The following is a 20,154-nucleotide window of genomic DNA, read 5'->3' as shown; positions in this document are numbered from 1 at the left end:
TGAATTTTCTTCTGGATATTTTTATAATACATTTTCCCCCTTCTCCGTTTCGTATTTTAATTTCCTGAATCTCTCTCCCAAGACTTCTTTTTGCAAAGGGAAAAGAGCGAGAGGGGAAATGCAATAAGACGTCGATTTTAAAAAATTAAATGGACGAAGTAAGAAGATTATTAAATTAAATATTAAGCAACTGATTCCGCAAGCTTTTCACTCCGTGTGATTATCGGCTATCTCTCGTTAATCACTTATAATTATATTTTTATAATAAAGAATGGAAATATCGTGGAAATGTAATATATTTCTTAATGAATCAGATGTCTTGGCTAATAATACGATATAAACGATACAAATGAACTTCGTTGTGAGAAACTCGTTGGAGATGAACAAGAAAGATTCATCATTTTTATAAGATATTACGTTTGCTATGAAGAGATGGGCTATCAACTTTAATCGCGCGATCAAGAACGTGAACAAGAAATATTATGAGAGAAACAACAAAATTCGTGAAGATGAAAAATAGTTTGAAAATGATCAAAAATAATCTTGAAAAAAAAAGAAAAACTTTCCAAACTATTGATCCGATTGAAAAGTTTATTTTATTCGAAATATTAATCATTTCGAATTAGAAGTTCCAAGAATAGTTAGAATGCTATTTAAACCTAAATACGATTAAAATTCAAAGTTGGGGGAATCGAATTGCATTTCGAGCATACTTTGAATTTGAGTGATTGCGTGGATCGCCATTTCTATTTTCACCGAAAAAAAAATAAATAAAAATAAAAAAAAAACCCCGAAAGCTTTGAGTAGTCCTAATCCAATAATCCAAACTACAGTATTTCAATCGGGAAAAATTTTAAAAACCAAAAATATCTAACGAAACGCTACCAAAACACAAATCAACGACACATATAACGTATACCCGTATCGCATTTCACTCGATCAATAGACATCGAAATAATTCCCTTATCCTTTCCGATCTTCTCTCCTAAAAAAAAAAAATAAATAAATAAATAAAAACCAAAAAATTCGAAAGAAAAATCATTAAAAGCTTGCTATCCTCGATACCTATCTTCGAAACAGAAAAAAAAAAAAATTAAGAGGAAACTCAATTCGTCGAAAAAAATCGAAAATAAATGGGAGAATCGATCCGTTCACATTTTCCATCCACCGTCAATTTGGGAATCTTCGAATCGGTTGTTGTTAATTCCGATCTTCACGGATCGTTGCCCCGTTGTCTAAAAGCGTCGGGGTTTCGCGGTTGGAGGAAGGGGGCGCGCGTGTAATTGCCGAGGATCACCGCGATTACCATAGTTTTCCCATAAACTAATACAGGGCCGCGTATTACGAAATATTTTCCGCGGTTGGACACCGTGGTCACGTGATAAGCGTGAATCTGGCTAACGAAACCACGATCGATCGATAGATACATCGGCCAGCTGGAGAGATTAATACGAGGATCATCGAGAGTTCGATCGTCGATCGATCGGGCAAGGTGGATCGAGGTGATAATTAATTTCTGAGCTTCTGAGGGGGGGATTGATCAACGATAACGGGAGAGGGGGAAGATGAGATTTGGTAGGCCGGTGTCTTTCGTGAAGATGGATCGTGGTTTTTGCTCCTTCGAAGTGGAACGAAGTTGAAACGAAGAAAAAGTTTTTTTTTTTTCTTTCTTTGACGAAATTAATTTTTGACGAAGAAGAAGAAGAATCGTTTGTGAGAAATATTGGGGATCGAGATTAATTGGCGATTAATCTTCGAGTGGATGGAAATTAATCAACAAGTAATTAGAGGGATTTAAAGAGTGTTTGTCCATCTTTTGGGAAGATGGATTATGGTTGGAAGGGGGCTAGTGTTGAGAGAGGAGAATTCGAGAAGTTGAGAAGCGATACGTAAGGGAAAAGTTTTAATGACGTTGGAAATGATACGTTGTGATAAAGGTGTGAGCAGTTTGGATAAGGAAATTGATATAAAGGAGGATAAAAAAAAAATTGAAAGTTGATGTATAAGCTCCTGTGATTGAAAAGATGATACAAAGAAGGTAAGACAAAGTAGTTAAGAAAGTGATATAAAGCGTGGAGGAGCGTAGTTTTTGAAAAATAAACGTGCGATGGGAGGAGAAAAAAAAAGTTTTCAAAGTTCAAGTAGTTGAGATTAAAAGTGCGACGATGATGAAAAATGTTTTTTGAGATAAACTTACTTTCAAGAAAATGCTTCTGAGAGGAGGAGAAGTGATCCGCGGTTGAAAATTCGTATCGCTCATCAACTACTTCCCCTCAAATTTCCTCCTTCCTTTCATTCTACAAAAACCTAACAAACGAAACGACGAAAAAATGAGAGGAAACGTCCAAAAGTTTTGAGTATCGACCTCTTTCAACCGTTCAAAAATCCACAATTTTCTACAAATTTTATTTCTAAACTTGAAGAATCTTCATATCCAAATATCTAATCCAATTCTCCAACAAAAGATCTTGATCGAACGCGAAACGAATTTCGGAGAAGGGAAAGATTCGTAAAAAAAAAAATTCTGAAAAAGAAAAAATACGCTGACGAAGCAAATTCCACGCCAATGGGGCGCGTACTTGGCTACACCTTTCGTAGCCCATCCCACGAGTCACTTTCGAAGTTGTATATACGAGCGACCGGCGATGAATGGACCGGAACAGGTTCTGAATCTTATGCAATGATAAACGGGCGACCCCTCGGCTCGGCCACACTCGCACACCTGGGCCGTGGGGCCCCTCTCGAGGGAAAAGGTGTACGCGTGTCGAGGCTAACGCTCGATGGGTCCTCCGAACGCCCAACGAACATCCACGTGAATTAATCGATCAAATAATCGTTTCCGGGAATCCGGGACGTTGCGGGAATTCGCTGCCCGCGCTATTTTTCAATCCCCTCCACTTCCGGCCCGCAATTGCAGAAAAAGGAAAATTATCGTCCCGAGATGAAATTTAATAAATTATTAGCGAATTTCGTTTTGAATTTAACCGAATGTTAAATATGAAAGTGTTGGATATTATTTTTAAATTTCAATTTTTGAGGCCCGTGCGGGGACACGGTGCGATTGCTAATGATTGGGAATATTGAATAATTAAATAATTTCGGTGAGTGATATATATTTAACGGTAATGTATGAATACAATTTAATTTATTTGCATATTTAACTATCGATTATTAATAGCATCCTCTAATTCCATCTTCATCATGAGTATTATTGTTGAGCAAGTATAAATTGATATGTTTGATAATATGATTTTGATAATATGATGATTGACAAGCCGAAACGTAATAATTTGAATACATAACGAAACACAACACAAATTATAGCGCTGTAACAATATATATATGTATATATCGTTACATTGAAAATAGAATCTTTTCTCTTTTTCACGATTATTATTACGATATGTTGTATGCAATCGTTTTAAAAAATTCCAATATCCGAAAAAGAATCGACATAAAACCAATATTAATAGAAAAACGCAGAATATATAAATCCAAGAATATAAACCGAAAAATATCGTTGCCACATCCTATCGTCGTCAGCCCAAGAAATACACAGAGAAGAGTGGGAAAAAATTAATCGAGACGATTGAAAAATCCCCTCTCTCGTCTCGAGCAAACCGCTCGAAAGCCGAAAGACGCGAAAAAAACGAGAAGAAGAGGGAGAGAGAAGGATATAAAAAATGAGGTAAAAAGCAGACACCAGCCCAATATATATAGGCGGCGCAACAAAAAGATCCGCGATAATCCCATCGACGAGCGTTTGGACGGAACATTTGACGGCCGAGGCAGTTACCTGTTAAAGGTATAACGCTTTCCACGATGGGAAAAAAAGAGAAGAAAAGGGGAAAAAAGGCGGTGGAAAAGCGGGCGGAAACAAAATGCGTCCTCCGTATCAATGGGCGGAAGCTGTGGAGCCGGGCATCGACGCGCGTCCCTACCCTTCCTCCCCCGCCACTGTCAATAAAGCTTCGCCCAATATTTTCATCTTTGCGCCACCGCTACGTGTCACTGTCGTCTCGCTGTCTAACGCGATATATCTTTATCACCGATTTTACGACGCGTTCGTCGAGCGGAAACGTGTTCGTTTATTAAAAAAAAAAAAAAGAAGAAAAAAAAAAGGAAGAGGGAGGAAGCGACAGACAGAAAACATGCATTAATTCTAGCGAGCCTGGTGGTACCAATATCGGCTTTCCTCGAGGCGAGGCGAATTATTTCCTCGCACCGACGCGATATTTCTTTCGAAATTTCTGATTGGAAATGTGACGCTGTCTTGTTTAGGTAGGCGAAAAAGGAGGAGTCAGTGGTAAGATTCCTATTGCTAAGCGATTCGAAAATAAATAAACAAATTTAGGACAAGAGGACGCATCCATCAAGATCCGATGTTATTCGATATTATTCGGCAACCAAAATTTCGAACGGACGTGACCGCTCGCCGCTACCTTCGACCCCTCCCCTCTTCTCCACTAGACAGTTGACTGATTTGTAAACTGAATAATTCATGACGCGAATAATTAGGCGTTTTATGCCTGCCCCGGCCGCTGAAGCGATTCAATTCGCGTTTGGTTATCGTTTCCCTTCGAGAGGTACGTATCAGGGTCGATGAACCTTTGGATGGAAGAGTGGAATTTGTTTCCTTCCATGGATACTCTTGATGATTTTTAATATAATAATTTGGGAGAGAGTAATAAACAAGTGTTCTTCTTACTGCAACGATTTTTCTCTCCCGACGGATCATCTCGAAAACACGCAACGTTGGAAAAATCGTAACGAATTTTACCGAGCATTGAAAATCGAAACGAGTTGAAATAATTCGTGCTACGTGTAAATAATCTCTCGAAGGAATCGAGAAATCTTTGCTCGACTATTCAATTACCTTCTCGATACTACACGATATTACGTGCGCCAAGGGTAACCCATTACCCTCTCCACGCAAACCTCCTTTAACAACCGAACTTTTCAATCCGCCCAATCCTCCGATCTCCCGATAATATCGGCCTTCTAACAATCTCAAACTTAACGTGCAATTAAATCCACCTTAAAACGAGAAGTAAGAACCGAAGCGGGGAAGGAAGAGGAGGAAAAGGAAGGAAAGAAAGGAAGGAAGAAAGATGGAAAAGGAGGGAAATAAATATCAAGAAACGTAGAAAAATAAAACTCCGCCCAACTTACAAATTACAGATGTACATCGAAGAAACTTTAAACTTGGCCGAACAGTTTCGATTGGCCATCGTTCTTTTTTTCTTTACCTTGTCCATCCACGCCTGTGTAAGTATATACGTGTGTATATACGTGTGCAAGAGAAGGAGGAGGAAGAGGAGAAGAGTTGGGTCGAACGAAGTTGGAACGGAAGGAACTTTGGCCTCGCGAGTCCCATCCAGCAACCCGAAAATTATGGCCACCTTCCATTGTGGTAATTCAAAAGATGGTGGTGATTTGTTGTTGAAGAGAAATCGTTGCGCTCGAACTTAATTTACAGCGTGGTGCTGTACCCGGTGCCGGCAGGAATTAAAGCGTCCAGCACGAAATCGTGATGGTTTCCAAGGGAGGGGAAGTTGGAACAAAGCTTGGAACGAGCCGAAAATGTCTTCCATCTTTAATACAATCGCACACCTTTCTTCTCGACCTTTTTTTCGTCGATCCTTCTCTTTGATTATTGATTTATCATTCTTTCCGTTTGGTGTGAACGTTGATTTTTCTTTCTTTTCATTTAGCGTCTTCTACCACATCGAGACTTTGACTCTCGTTCGAATTTCTTTCGACGTAGTTTCTTTTTAGTTTTAAATGTTTCTATGGCATATTCTTCGTACACCATCTTCGAGACATCCAATTAATTTTTATTTCGTATTTTTCCTCTTCTTAATTTCTTAATGGGCGAAGCGGTGAATCTTACTACGATAATACGAACTTTTTTTTATATCCCGTTTCTCGTTCTGTTTGTCTTCGTGATTAAATGTAATTGTACTTTTAATTTTTTTAATAAAGATCCCAAGGGAATTCGAATCACGCGTTCGAAACTTCATTTATCGAATTTTACTATCAATTTCTCCAACTGATTATCAGTGGAAAAAATTAAATGCAAAAAGCGTTTCGATGGCGTAAGCAGAGATAGGAGATGCGTTCATTAAAGGGGTAATTAGAAGAAAAATATTTTCTTCTCGAGGAGGAGGAGGAGGAATTAAAGTTTCCCTTTGGTAGTTTCCGAGATTTTTAAGGCTCGTTCAACTTGCGATTAAAAACTTTGTCGGATTTAATCGCGCGACGTGTTATGTACATCTTAATATAGATAAAAGATAATCAATTGTCTTCTTCTTAATAATCCAAATTCCATCGAGAAATGATCAAATTTTGATTTTTTTTTATCACCAATGAAAGTTATCGCTAAAACAGGATAAAAAAAATAGAAAATAAATTTAAAAAAAAAGAAACTATTGAGAGCCAACCAAGCAGTAAAAGTTACGCGTAAAATTTCTAACTCTGGCTTCGCCAAATTTCTCGAAGAGGGAAAATCGGGTTTAAAAATAACTTTTAAAGATAATTCAGCAGCAGAATTTTTGCTTACCGACGAGAAGAAGATTACACGCGAAATGATTCGCCGCGGGTAAATATCCCTCCTCCTTTATCTTCCGGCTCGAAAGAATCGAAAGGGAAACACGACGTGGGAGGAAGAAAATCGTTCGCCCTCGATATAACCGGGCAAATCTCGCGTTTTATGGAATATCGATCAGATTTCTCCTCTTCGTTTGTTGTTCCTCCCTCAACCGTCCATCGGTTTTTGATTTCCTTCCCTTTCCTCCTCCCGCCACGGAAGAAATCGGAATAAGCGGAAGCAAGAACGGTTTGTTTAAAGGGCAGAGAAGGGAAATCAAGTACGTATATCTCGGCCAATGTTTGCGGGCAAACACGATCCTTTATGCAAACCGCGCATTCTCGAATTATTTTGCGAGGCCATGCTGCGTGTACATGCTGGTGGAATATTTGGATTAAAAAAAAGAAAAACACGTAAGAATTTCGTTGAAATCGATTAATCGGATAATTTAAACGCTCCGTGTAATTAATTACTGGAACTGTTTACCTAAAAATACCGATGTTGCGTTACAGACTGACCAAAATTAATATATTAAAATAATTGGAAAATGGATATCGAGGCGATGTATAACGAATCTCGCCAAATATTACCAAACGAGTTCGAATAAACTTGTTACTGTAAGAAGAAAAAAGATGGCGGAAATATTAAATAATATTTCATCCGGAGAGGGATGACCGGTGAAAATGGCGGAGAGATCGCGCGGAATGTTTTCGAATGTTCGAATGTCCACCGGTTTCTCTCTGTCCACACACTCCGCTTCCCACGTTCCCCGCTTCGTGTAAAACCCCTTTCGTTCTTGTTGACTCAGGTCAGACCTTAAGGTCTTTGAAATTATACGACCGCCATACGACCGATACGGTGTCGTGACTGTTCACCAAGTGTGTATAACCACCTTGGCCTCGCAGAGAAGAAGAATTCCGCTTCAGGGATCGCTCGTGGATCGTTTGATCCACGGCAGAAATGTTACGTAATATGCCCTCCACGAAACTGGCCCCACGACTTTCGTTTGGACTACAGCCGATCGTGTTTCTCGATATATCTTTCATCCTCTCCCTTCTTTTTTCTTTTTCTTCGTACAGTCTCGAGAGGATTGTTTGTACGTGCACGCTCTTTGAACAACTCTTTCTTAATGCCAGAATGAAATGGATTGGTTGTTTGAAGATATGCTCGAAAATTACGTGTGGTTTAAACGATTTAAAATAATCGTACAAGCGAGTAGGTTATTTCGGTCTATGGTGAATTAGAGAAATTTAGATAGAGCTGTTGGATTGGAAGGGAAAGGTTTTGGGCAATTTTTCAAAATGGTGAGGAAAGGGATGGGAAAAATGATAAGGACGATAGTGACCCAATGAATATAGCGAGGCAGATCCTTCATACCTAGGTGTGCTCGGCAAGCCACGTTTCGTGAATACCAAATTAACACCTAGTTAACTTCCGACGAAGAAAGTCGTTTGCATGTTGCACACGAACCACCATTCTCGCGTGCGTGCAATTTCATACCGGCCAACAACGGTTATGACTTCATTCCATCCCCTGAATCTCGATTTCGAGATCCATCTTTATTCACTCGAAATTAAATATATCGTTTAAAGAATAATTTATCTTTGGTCAAACTTTTGAAATTCCGATCTTTTTGTTTCTTCTTCTTCTTTCTAACAAAATATAAAAATTTTCGTCGTTTCCAATTTTTCTTTCTTTTTTTTTTTTTTTTTGTTTTTTGTTTTCATCAAGCAATCACTTTTAACGAGAGATTTTTAATACATCCAGTTTTTAGTTATTGAAGGGATTTTGACATTTTCGATAAAGCAGCCATTAACCAAGGGCTTAAACGAAACTAAAACAAACTTGTCGATGTTTTTAATTTTCGATATTTCCATCCTGGCTTTCAAAAAAAAAAAAAGGAGAAAGAAAAAAATTTGAAAGGCATTTGATTATTTTCAACGAAACTCAATAATTTTCAAAAAAAAAAGATATTCGAAAGTAGATTTTCGATTTTTGAAACAAAACTCGAAAGATTTCCACCGTATTCTCCGTATTTTTACCTCGACTGGAAAACATACCTATCATCGAAAACCGTGTCAGTCAGCTAAGTGCTTGTCTAAATAGCATAACTCTCTGGGAGCGGAACAAAGGCTTGCCTCCGCGAGCAACTAATTTTCAAGGAATCCGCCGAGTGGAATCAGTCCTTTGACGATCATAAGAGTAGACTCGTAATTAAACGCAATGCAAATCTTCCCCTAAACGTTCCCCGTCTTAACGACCGCCAAGAACCTCTTCGAGGAACAGAAGGAGGAGGAGGAACAACAAGGAACGAGTGGGGAGAAGAGTGGTCGTGGAGATGCGATGACAATTACGTTGGCCCAATTTTTTAAATCCACTAGTGCCCGATCTCTCTTTGATCAATCGAATGAACGACAATCGAGGGATCGATGCGATTGTCGATAAATAAGAATACTTCCTTATTCGTTCTTTGGTTCTTGTATGAGGTAGGTTCTGTCGAGGAGGAGGGAAGGGACATCGTTAATCGAAGATGGATAATTAACTCCGCCGTTGTTGTCGAGGATCGAACAAGATTCTTTGATTTAAGGTATGTTGTTCGGGTTGATTAAATATATAGTCGAGAGGTATTTGTAATTGAATAGATGTGTTTTCGAATTTACCTGGAATAAATAAAGTTTGCAATTAGTAATTAGAGATTAAGTACCTATTCCTTTTTTGCACTATATGATCAAACGATCGCAAAAGATTATTGGGAACATCTTCGAAAAGCTTATTTAAAAAAAAATTATATAATAGTTAAAAATAGATATTCCTTTTATCCTCGCGTAAAATGATAATTTATAATTTTCGAAACGAGTGATTTACTTTCGATTACGGGGTAAATAATTTTAGGAATCTATCTAAAGTGGATCCTCCCTGCAGAATAATCTAGAAATATCAATTTGATCCATACTATCACGATGTCACGGATGCAAATTTAATCAATGACAAACGATAATCCCCGAGGATTCGTACATTGCCATTTATGATCAAAATTGTTCGTAATCGCAACGTTATATGGGAAATAAGAATAATAACGATCTTGTTTCGTTCAAAATTAATTTGAAAAAAAAAAAGAGATATCTATTTTGCGAATAGATTAAAAATTATTTATTACGAGAAAAAATTTCGAATCTTTCCGATTTTCCACGTTCGATGCTCCGCAATCCAATCGTCATAGGCCAAGGAGGCGAACCGATTTAATTGACCGATTCGTCGTCGGCTGAATCTTAATCACGACCGTCTTCTTGATGGAAACCGACAGATTTATAAATAGTCCATCTGCGTTTTCACGTTACACAGGGCGAATTTAAAGAAGGCGGTCGCCTTTAATACGCATCAGGTTAATTGGATCGGTTGGCTCGGATTTTATATTCCGGCAAACGGAGAGGGATTCGCGCGGAAACGAGCGGGAAAACGGGCGATTTCGGATCGATTTCGAAACTCGGATCGAAACACGTCACGACTCGGCCATCCTCGTTTCGATATTTTACGACTTTGCAGATTCTACGTAAATTTTTATCGACAGATCTTCGTTACTTGAACTTCATCAAACTGTTTATACATCGAATTTATATATTCATCTATATATTCATCATTGTATGATATTTATTTGTTTGGGATGAAATTTAGATCAAAGCTATTCCAATCTAAATATATATATAAATGGATCATATCGTTGAGAGAATTGAAAAATTCGAGGAGATAAATGTCACAAGGGAAGGGATAAAATCGAGGGTGAGAATCGAAAAGTGTATATACCATTATTAAAATTACACCCGAGAGATCTGTGATCTTCTGCATTCCTACAACAATTATACTTAAATTATACAATTTCGTACAAGCTCCAAAAAGATTAGAAGATCGATATTCGAATCTCCGCAAGTTTTAAATTCCATCTCCGCCCGCTCCTCCCAGAATAGTTGGATATTTTATCATCCAGAGAGAGAAATTTTTTCCAGGGGAAATTAAACATAATATAAAATCCCCGAAATACTCACTGAGAGAAAGCTGATTTGTACAAGCTGATCGATCGTCGCGACACAAGCGCACGGTTAAAACGTTGGACGAGTTCGGTTTAATGATTCATAAAGCTTTGATCACGTTAATTGCGCACGATCGAATGGGCCGGAAGCCGTTTACGTGACGTTAGGCGTTTTCGACGTTGAAAATTAATTCGGCGGGGAGAGGGTTTCGATCGCGCACAACGCGGAATACGTTTAATTATTAATTTGTCGGCGCGTGTTGACGGTCGCGCCGATACGTGGATAATTAATATAATAATTAATAGAGGCGAAACATGTTACAAATTTAGCGAATCGCATAATCGGATGATGCCGCGTGAACGTGTTGTCTACGATCGTTTTTCCCATTCTCGCTCTATTTGAAAGTTTCGATATCGGTTTTTTAATTTCGAAGAAACGGTGCAGGAGAAAAGAAATAAATATTTTTACGCTTAATTCCTATCGATTTGTGTATACAGTCTGTAAATATATATATAATTGCGTAAGAAACGAGAGACGATTAGGTTAGGATATAATTTTATTCGTATTCCGAAAACTATTCTCTGATCCATCCACCTTCTCCATCCCCGTTCACCTCCTAATCCTCCTAACTCGAAGGCTAAAAAGACTCTGGCAAGTATTTATTTATGTGCAACATTTTTTCAAATCTTCGTGTTAAATCTTAAGATAAAAATGATCGGTGGGAGAAATAAAATTCGTCAAAGAAAAAGGATTGGTAGAAAGAAAAATTGGAAATGAATACACGGAATACAAAGAAGAACCGTGCGAGATTCTCAAGCCTGGAGGGTGAACAACGCACGCGAGTTGGTCGGGATCGACGCCTATGAGAGCCGACATCGACTGGTATTTAGTCAGAGAGGTGGACAAGAACCGAGCTCATTCACGATTGTGACGAGGAGAGGTTTGAGGCCGCGGAGAACACAGAGGAGACACGACTTTGTACTAGTTTTTCCAGGCCGACCCTCCACTAGCTGCCATTATTATGTGTTCTCGGTAATTAGCCTGGGCGCAGCAGGCATATACCGGGTGTCCACGGAGCACCAGGAAATCGCCGCTGAATCACCGCCATTTCCACGCTTCCTTTTTTTCCTCTCCTTTTTTTCTTCTTCTTTTTTTCGTTTTCTTCGCTGCACCGCTGTAATGACACTTGCCTTATCCGGTTACTTCTCTGCAATTTTCACAGCTCGTTTCGTTTCACCAAGTTCGAACAGGGGAGGGGAATGCAAGATCGTTTCTGGGATCGTTGTACGTGATGATTCGTCACCCTGATGAAATTTTCGATATTTCGTAATTTGAGGAGCGTGTTTTCAGGATCTGTCGGCCTTGATTTGTTGCGATGTGTAAATATCTGGTTATCTGTTGTATCGATGATTTCGAATTCCGTGTCGTTTCTTGACGTTTAATAAAAATTAAGATCCCGAATTAAGAGAGGCGAAATAAAAGAGGTCTCGAAAAAGGGTGGGTATAACAGATATCCTTAAATCGATTAATTCGTAAAAATCGCAAAAATCTATTTTACAATCCCGATTTAAAATCATTTCAATTTCAAACGAAGCGACACCCTTTTCCTCCTCTACGATTCCAATTAATAGCGCCTCGTTTCAATTGCAAAGCTCCAAAGATTCGATTCCGGTTAGACGGGTTAACAACGAAACGGCCGCGATGGAACGTGGCCAAAAGCTGGCAAGATGACAGGCAGTGTTCGGTCTAGTGTTCGATTAAAATTTAATCTGGCATGAATGAGCCGTGGAAAGGCCGAAGCCGGCGGCTTTCGATTCAATATTTGCGTCATACAGGCCGCGAAACCGGCCCCGGCTACTTTTCTTTCTCGTGAAAATGAACAATTTCCATTCCACCGATCCCGGATGTTGGATGACGGCCGCCAACCGATCGAGAAAAGTGAAAAGGGACGCCTTTCAAATTGTTAATTATCGTTGGGAACCAGTTCAAAAGTTGGTTATTAATTGGAACACGCTCGAACGGGACCAAGGACGCCATTATTCTTTCTTCCTTTCCTTTTTCTCCTTTTCCCCTCCGCTCTTATTCCGACTGTTTTCGTTCAAACCAATTGGCGCGAGTCATTTCGTATTATTATCTTGGCTCGCGTCAACCGTGTTATTTGGAGCGAAAAATTGTCAGATAAGCGTTCGGGAACGGCCTCGAAAAGGGTTGCGTATTATCGATACGTATCGTTAAACGTTTGCGATAAGAAGAGGGATAACGCGAAAGTCGTAGTTGCAAAGGATCATTTATCGGGACATTTATTCTTTCGTTTCTTTCCAACATAATCTTCCATCAAAAAAGGATTCTTTCGAGTCGAAAATCTCCTCCACGTCGAACTCTCCTTCTTTTTCTTACAGCCTCCTTTTTCTTACTCGATTATTTAATTTAATCTTGATCCATGCGTTTCCACAGGATCCCTTTTCTTATCTCGTCAAATTTCTCCCCGATTATTTAACTCGATCTTAATCCACACACATTTCCACGGGATCGTTCCGGAGGGGAAACTGGCCAAGGAACTCCCCTTTTTATTCGAGGTTAAGCAGAAAAACCGGGTCAAGGGGATTGTGAGGGAAAAAAGGGGTTCGGTTCGTATTATATGCTTTGTCTTGTGCGACACGGATTGCAAGAAACGGCGGTCGTCTGGCTGCATTAGCGCCACAAGTGCCCTCTATCGGGGCGAAGAACCGTGACAAGGAGAAGAGTACGTTAATTAAGATGGAAAGCTCGTTTTCGACGCCGGCTGTCCGGGACTGGCCAACTCGAAAATTCTCTTCACTAAGAACGATGGCGTTCGAGGCGAACATTATCTTATGGAAGTGGTTATGGTAGATTTCACTATGGTAAGCTTAAGTGTGACTTTTTTTCTTTCTTTTTGACGAGTCGATCTGCATTTTGAACGGTGAGTCTCTTTTTAACTTTTGACTTTTCTCCACTTCGAGAGAATTGTTCGGTTTTATATAGGGGTGGTGCGCGTTGTAAATTGTAATCTTTCGTCAAGTAAGGAACAATGGTAGGAGGAAGAGAGTTTGAATATTCCTGCTATTTCTGAGAGAAGTTTACTTTGTCTCTGAGTGTACTGTTTGTCTTGTAGTGGGTTGATATATATCTTTTAAGGGGATTGAACTGATTTAACCTTCTGTAGGGGAATGGAGTCTTTAACTGAATAGAGTGAAACGTTTACTTTTGAATCTCCTTGAAGCGAATTTTTATTTTACTTTTGTTTATTTATTTTTTTTTAATTCGAAAAAATATCCTTAAAAATGATTTCAAATGATTCATAATAAACATTTACTACAATTTGCCTGAGAAAAAATTTCAAATCTTTTTTGAACAGTTTAGGAATTAGATTTGTCTATAGAGTCGAAGAAAAGAGGGATGAAGTCGAACTATGAATGGATAACTATGAATGGATGAATCGAAACTAGACTAACCAGACAAAAAAAGGAAAGAAAAGAAATTTCAAAAGTTTCAAACAATTTTCCGATTTGATTCTCGCGAGAAAGATTGACTTTTCCACGTATACGCTCAACGGTTGGAAACTTGTAAATTTCCAAAGTGTGAAGAGAATTTTAATACGACTTCTTTTAAAGTCAAACCTGTCGGAAACGTTGCAAGAACTATGAGGGTAAATGGAGCATACGAATCGGGGGAAGGAGGAGGGTGGATCGTCGCGGAAGCTGCAAGATCGATGGAGAAAACGGAGATGAGCGCGTGCCACGATACACGATCTCTCTAATTATCCCGAATGTCGACATAATTTATCTCACGGTGCCCCTTCCATTAAAGCTTCGAGCTTGTCCGAAAGGAAGTTGGGATGGAAAAATTGCTGAACCCGGTGAAAAAGATTTTAGGGGGATCAGAATCATCTTTGAATGAATTTCACGTATCGGTAATTTTAAAATGACCGAGGCAAATTTTTATCACACTCCACACCTCCATTTTCTCAATCGATTTGATTCATCGATCAAAAAGAAATTGTTTCACGCGACCAGAGAGAGGGCATCAACCTTCCAAAAATACCCTCCTCCCCAAACTGCAATTCTACAAGAAGAACTTTATCTCGTGAAATCAATCACCCATTCCTTCGCCACGAATCCATCTTAAAAACTAACCGGTGTGAAACATCCGGCGGATCTTCTCGGATCGCCGCGGAAATATATCTCGCGGGAGCCAGATGTTTGGGCTGCATACGCCATCTCCAATAAACCGGAATAGGTTCCATATCGGTGGACCAGCCGCGTATCCGCCATTTGGCGTTGAAATCGGTCTGGAAAGTGGAAAGAAGGCTATCCTGCTACAGTTTTCCGACCAAGAAATGATATATAGACCCTGGCTTGGACGTAGCATGTAAGATTCATTCGGCACCGAATCGTCGAGGGAGAAAAAGGGAGAGAGGGAAAGAGACAGAGAAGATCGAATTCGATCGAGAGAGATAATTGGACGGAAAAACCTCGCGAAAGATCGAGTGGAGCCTGAATGGGATGATGGATTTCGGTGCATGACGGGTGATGGTTAAAAAAGGGGAAAAAAAATAAGGATTCTGATGGAGGACTTCTTCGAGTCTCTTTGAATTAATCAATAATTAGTCGATTGCACGGACATTCTCAATTTTTTCCCTCCCCTCGAGAATTAATTTTTTAAATTTTAAATGGATGTGCAACGAGTGACTCTGGTGAAAATTAATTCCGGATGTTTCTCGCAGGAAATTTGCAGATGGCACACATAGATCGGGAGGACAATGGAACGCAAGAGATCGAGATGGATCTTCTATTCGTCGTATTTATTTCTCTCCATTGTCTATCTCCTCCCTCCAAGACGAATGAATGCCAATGGCAAAAAAATCGGCTCGATTCCTCTCCTCGATCTTAAAATTCCAACGATCCAACAATATATACATTACATACCCGTTAAACCTTCTCGAGTCGCTCGGTTAACAATGACCGATCCACCGATCGGTTTCCAATTGATTATTAAACATCCACCATTCACCCGGCGCGACAACAATCCCTTATCATTATTCTCATTATTAAAATCGAAAAGTTTCTCCCCAAGAACAGAACGCAATCCTCGAGACGATTCAACACGAGTTCGAAAGTCGAACACAATCAATCGATTTCCAACAAGCATAACTTGACCCGATAATTTATAAAATTTCCTCATTGTTCCTCCGTTTTATATATATATATATATATTCCTCCGTTTACACGAGCGAGGCGTAAGGGACACAACACAAGGACCGCCCCTCGAGCCTTGCAAACGCCTTGAAATATTATTTCTCGCCGCGAAGAAGTTTGAAACGAGCGAGGCCGCGAGTTAGACTCGGTCCCGAGACAATAATTCCGGAAGGGGGACAAACGTGCAGGGCGAAATACAGCTAAAGTTCTCAGGGCATTCACGGCCGTATAACGCCGAAAGCGTGCGGTCTGCCAAGGTACGTAAACTCCTTTCGGCTGGACCAGAACAAACTACTTCTTGGTCGTTCGCGATGCTTAACTGCACGCGGTGTCCTCACTTCGATTACGGCTCGATCGTTATTATAGGAGGCCAAAGTTCGAAGTGTGTGTACACACGATGGCTGAGAAAGAAAGATGCGTCGAGTGTTGGGGAATCGGCGGTTTGATTAAATTTCCATTAATTAATAACAGTTGGTTGTTGGAAAATGGATTTTAGATTTAGCGTTACTTCGATATTGATTGTGCCAACTGTCGATGATGTGAGTGAAAAAATATAATCCTCTTCTCCTTCCTTTCTTCTTGTCCGATTAAATGAATACATTGAATAAAAAGGAAAAGAAAGAAAGACTTGTTATCTTGAGAAAACAAGACTCGAAGGAAATTATCTGCGCGTTAAAAACTTCCTCCTCCTGAAAAGGAACGCGTTCGAGTCGAAAGTGGGGCAAAAAATATTAGGCTTGAATCCCGAGATAAAATCTCGAACATCATTATCGAAGTAGGCGAGGAACAACTACTCTGCTCGTATCTTTCTCTGCCGCACAAAGCGACTTCCGTTCGCCAGATTAGATATCCAACGCTTGGACCACCTTGCCGGTCAGGTAGTCGGCACGACTCGAAACGGGCCACGTTTCCATGCGAAAAAGGAGAAAAAAAAGAAAAAAAATTCCCGACACGATCGATCACGACGCATGATCGATCGATCGTTCCGCGAACGGATTCCGGTAACGTAATCGTGCCGGTACGTTAACCCTGATCCGGTGGAATTGCGCAATAGACGATCCACGGATCGAACAATGCCGCGTTTCGAATGCTCCCACGACGACGACGACGACGACGCGCGTGTATGTGTGCGCGTGCTTTCGTTTCTGACATCTGCCGATAATACCGATCATCGGACTTTCTTCCTCGAAAGAATCGATATAGCGCCGCGAACAATGGCATTGCGTCTCTTTGTTTCTCGTTTCCTTTCTCCCTTTCTTTCTTTCTTTCTTCTTTTTTCATCACGGTTTGATCGCCAACGATAAACCGTGAACCGTAATGAAGGAGGAAGTATTACTTCCCTCGTTACAGATCCGCCGCGTTTTAATTAATCCTTCGAAACGCGATAAAGAATTCGCAAGTACGAAACATGTTACGCATACGTTCTTGACGTGTTATACGTTGAGAAAAATGTTTTCGAGACGATTCAACAATTCTCTTTTTCAATAGAGAATTGAGAAATTGGATCATAAATTAAATTTCCATCGAATTCTTTTGAATATAATTCCTACTCGAATTAAAGAAATTGATATTCCATGGAAAGATTGATCGATTGTACGTTGCGTGATAAGAAAATTGGATGGGGAAAAAAGAGGAAGAAGTAGAAAACACTCACCAGGTTTGATCTGTTGAGGCTTGGCCCTGGTCCACGAGATCTCCACGAGCACGAGCAGGAGGACAGCGAGGATTCCTCCCAGGCTGCCCAGAATCATCCTGTTCTTGCTGCCAGCCGACATCCACCCGCGAAGATAGATTTTCTGAATGATCACGACACCGCGATTCCCTCGGTCGTCGGTCGTAGCGAAGCGAAAAGAGGAAAAAAGGAGCCACGTTATTGATGTCGGCCTCGACTTCACTTGTGGCCGTGCACGTTACCACGTCGAGGACGAGGACGAGGTAAACGTGGAGCTCGAAGCAGAGAACTGTGGCCTCCGTTAGAATGGCTACGAGACCAAGCGAGGATCGAGTGAGTGAGGATGGACTGACAGACGTGCGGGCGTACGCACGAGTCAATGAAGTGAGTGGTACTCACCCGTAGGAGCCCTCACCTTACCCAACCCAGACCTCGTCCCCTCGCCTCCTCTCCCTTTTACCTTGGCTCCCTTCTTTCCTCTTCTTTTTCTTCTTCTTCTTCTTCTTCTTCTTCTTCCTCCTCCTCCTCCTCCTCTTCTTCTTCTTCTTCTTCCTCCAGTTCGCGATACTCGTTTCCTTCACTCCGGCAGACTCCTTTCTTCCTCGTCCGCTGAACGATTCGCCGTTCCATTTCTTCTTTTCTCATCTCATCTCCGCCTCCTTGACCCTCTTCCTTCCTCCATCCGCTCTCTGCTCGCATACGCATTTTTTTTTTCCCTCTTCCTTTCCACTCTTCGCGTGCATACTATTTTCCACGAGATTGGAATGTCAATTTTCTCGTTTCTTGCACGCCTTATACATTCCTTATTTATCTTCTTCGTTCGACTACGTTAGCGCCCAACCACCGGCTTCCTCGCGCCTTCTTCTCCACCTTTCTTACCGCATTTCATTTTACCCGATCGCTTAGCGTATACTTAAATGCTCGTTCTTCTTCTCCTTCCTGCCTCGCTAAACGTATGATTTTCTCCACGTGGTTCGTAAAGAAGTCGTCTTGTATTATTCGCGATTCTATTCGTACGTCTGATTGGTTTAAATCGTGGAAACAGGAGGGAAATATGCATGACTTTTGGTCGGATTGAATTCGAATGAGGCAATTTTTTGAAAAATGAAAGTGATCAAGCTATGACAAAGTAGTGGTTAACTTCCAAATTTAAACTTGTAATAAAGCATTTCCTTCCTTTTATTTGTAAAACGTGTCATTGTTAAAATTTTTCTTCTAAATATATATTCTCTTGATTATTCTTGACAAAGTAGTTGTTAACTTCCAAGCATCCAAATTTAAACTTCTAATAAAGCATTTCCTTCCTTTTATTTGTAAAACGTATCATTGTTAAAATTTTTCTTCTAAATATATATTCCCTTGATTATTCTATCATTTCAAATTTATTTAAACACTTGTATAAAATATAAGAATCATATTGTTAAGCAAAAATTATCCAGATCTGTTCTATCTCTCCAATTTTCTTCATAAGCGAGCATCGTTGCCGAATTTATTCCTTCTCTCCAGAATATTATGCACTTGCTCACCTCCTGGACCACTACCTTTTGTTCACCTCCTTTTCTTTTTCTTATCATCCTACGTTCGCTTCCTCCTCGTCCAGCGGACGCTTAAACGCACTCTGCCCTCCTCGGTATGGCCAGCCTCCTCCGCCTCTCACTGCGGTGTCCTCTTCCTGCTTTTCGTTTTTCTTCTCCCCCGCCTCTCGAACCCCAGCCCTGTGTCCCTCCTCTCCTTATCTTCAGCCACCTCCGCGTAGGATGCATCTTCCTCTGTCCCTTTGCAAACATACTTCTAGGTACGAGGACGCGTTCTCTGTGACGTAAGAAGTCGGTTTATGAAGAAGTTTTAAAATTTGCTGCATTATTGGATTACCACGTTTATGCGTTTTTATTCGTGCACTTTTTTATTTGTGAATTATCATGAAAATTCCCTTCACAATTATTAAAGTTTTTAGTTTTTTTTCGTTAGCCTCTTTGAAAAATACGATTGAACAATTATGATAATTAATCCATGGTGGTAAAATATAGAGCTCTTTGATTATTGAATTTTCTATTCCTTGAATTATTGGAATATTTTAATTTAAGTTTTTTTAACGTAAAAGAAAAATTGCTCATAATACATGTATGCATGGATAATATTTATATTATGAAATTAAATTTAGCACGGTAATTATACTGCCAGTGACACTTTAAATTAAGGAAATAATTAAAATCTTCGTTATTTTATTGCAATCTTTATGTTGCGCAACTCAAACTCAATTCATTGCTCGAAGATATGAATAGACGTTTGTTGTCTTCTTCCCACAGGTTCTTACTTTTTCTTTCCTTTCCTCTTTCTCTTTCTCTTTCTCCCTCTTAGCCTGTCTCTATGGTTTCTTTTTTAATTCATTCCTCTCGACCACGACTATCGGTGTACTGGGAAACATCTGAAAAGATGAGTTTCGCCCGGTGTCCCCATCCTATGTAAACATCTCGGTTATTTGTACGGTATTTCCGCATCTCAATGGAGAACGTTATTCCGTTTCAAAATCATTTTACTTGGTAATACGATTTTCTGTTTACTCTGTTTTCTTTCGCGTATGAAATTGCGCATGAAATTTCACGTTCTTCCCAAATAGATCTCGAAATTTTTCTTTTTCATTGGATCTTCCTC

At 39.9% G+C, this 20,154-nt stretch overlaps 1 protein-coding gene across 1 annotated transcript in view; it reads right to left on the bottom strand.

Moving 5' to 3' along the window:
• The window catches only part of LOC107992553 (uncharacterized), a 47,592-nt gene extending 28,410 nt beyond the window's left edge, over window positions 1-19,182 (bottom strand). The window contains 4 exon segments of the mRNA XM_062072336.1: window positions 17,485-17,726; window positions 17,728-17,812; window positions 17,902-18,022; window positions 18,025-19,182. Coding sequence (XP_061928320.1) covers window positions 17,485-17,726; window positions 17,728-17,812; window positions 17,902-18,022; window positions 18,025-18,207 — 631 coding nt within the window. The 5' untranslated portion in view covers window positions 18,208-19,182.
• Window positions 19,183-20,154: the final 972 nt, after the last annotated feature.

The sequence above is a fragment of the Apis cerana genome, linkage group LG3 (assembly GCF_029169275.1).
Source record: "Apis cerana isolate GH-2021 linkage group LG3, AcerK_1.0, whole genome shotgun sequence".
Classification (NCBI taxonomy): domain Eukaryota; kingdom Metazoa; phylum Arthropoda; class Insecta; order Hymenoptera; family Apidae; genus Apis; species Apis cerana.
This window is presented reverse-complemented; position numbering and strand designations above follow the sequence as displayed.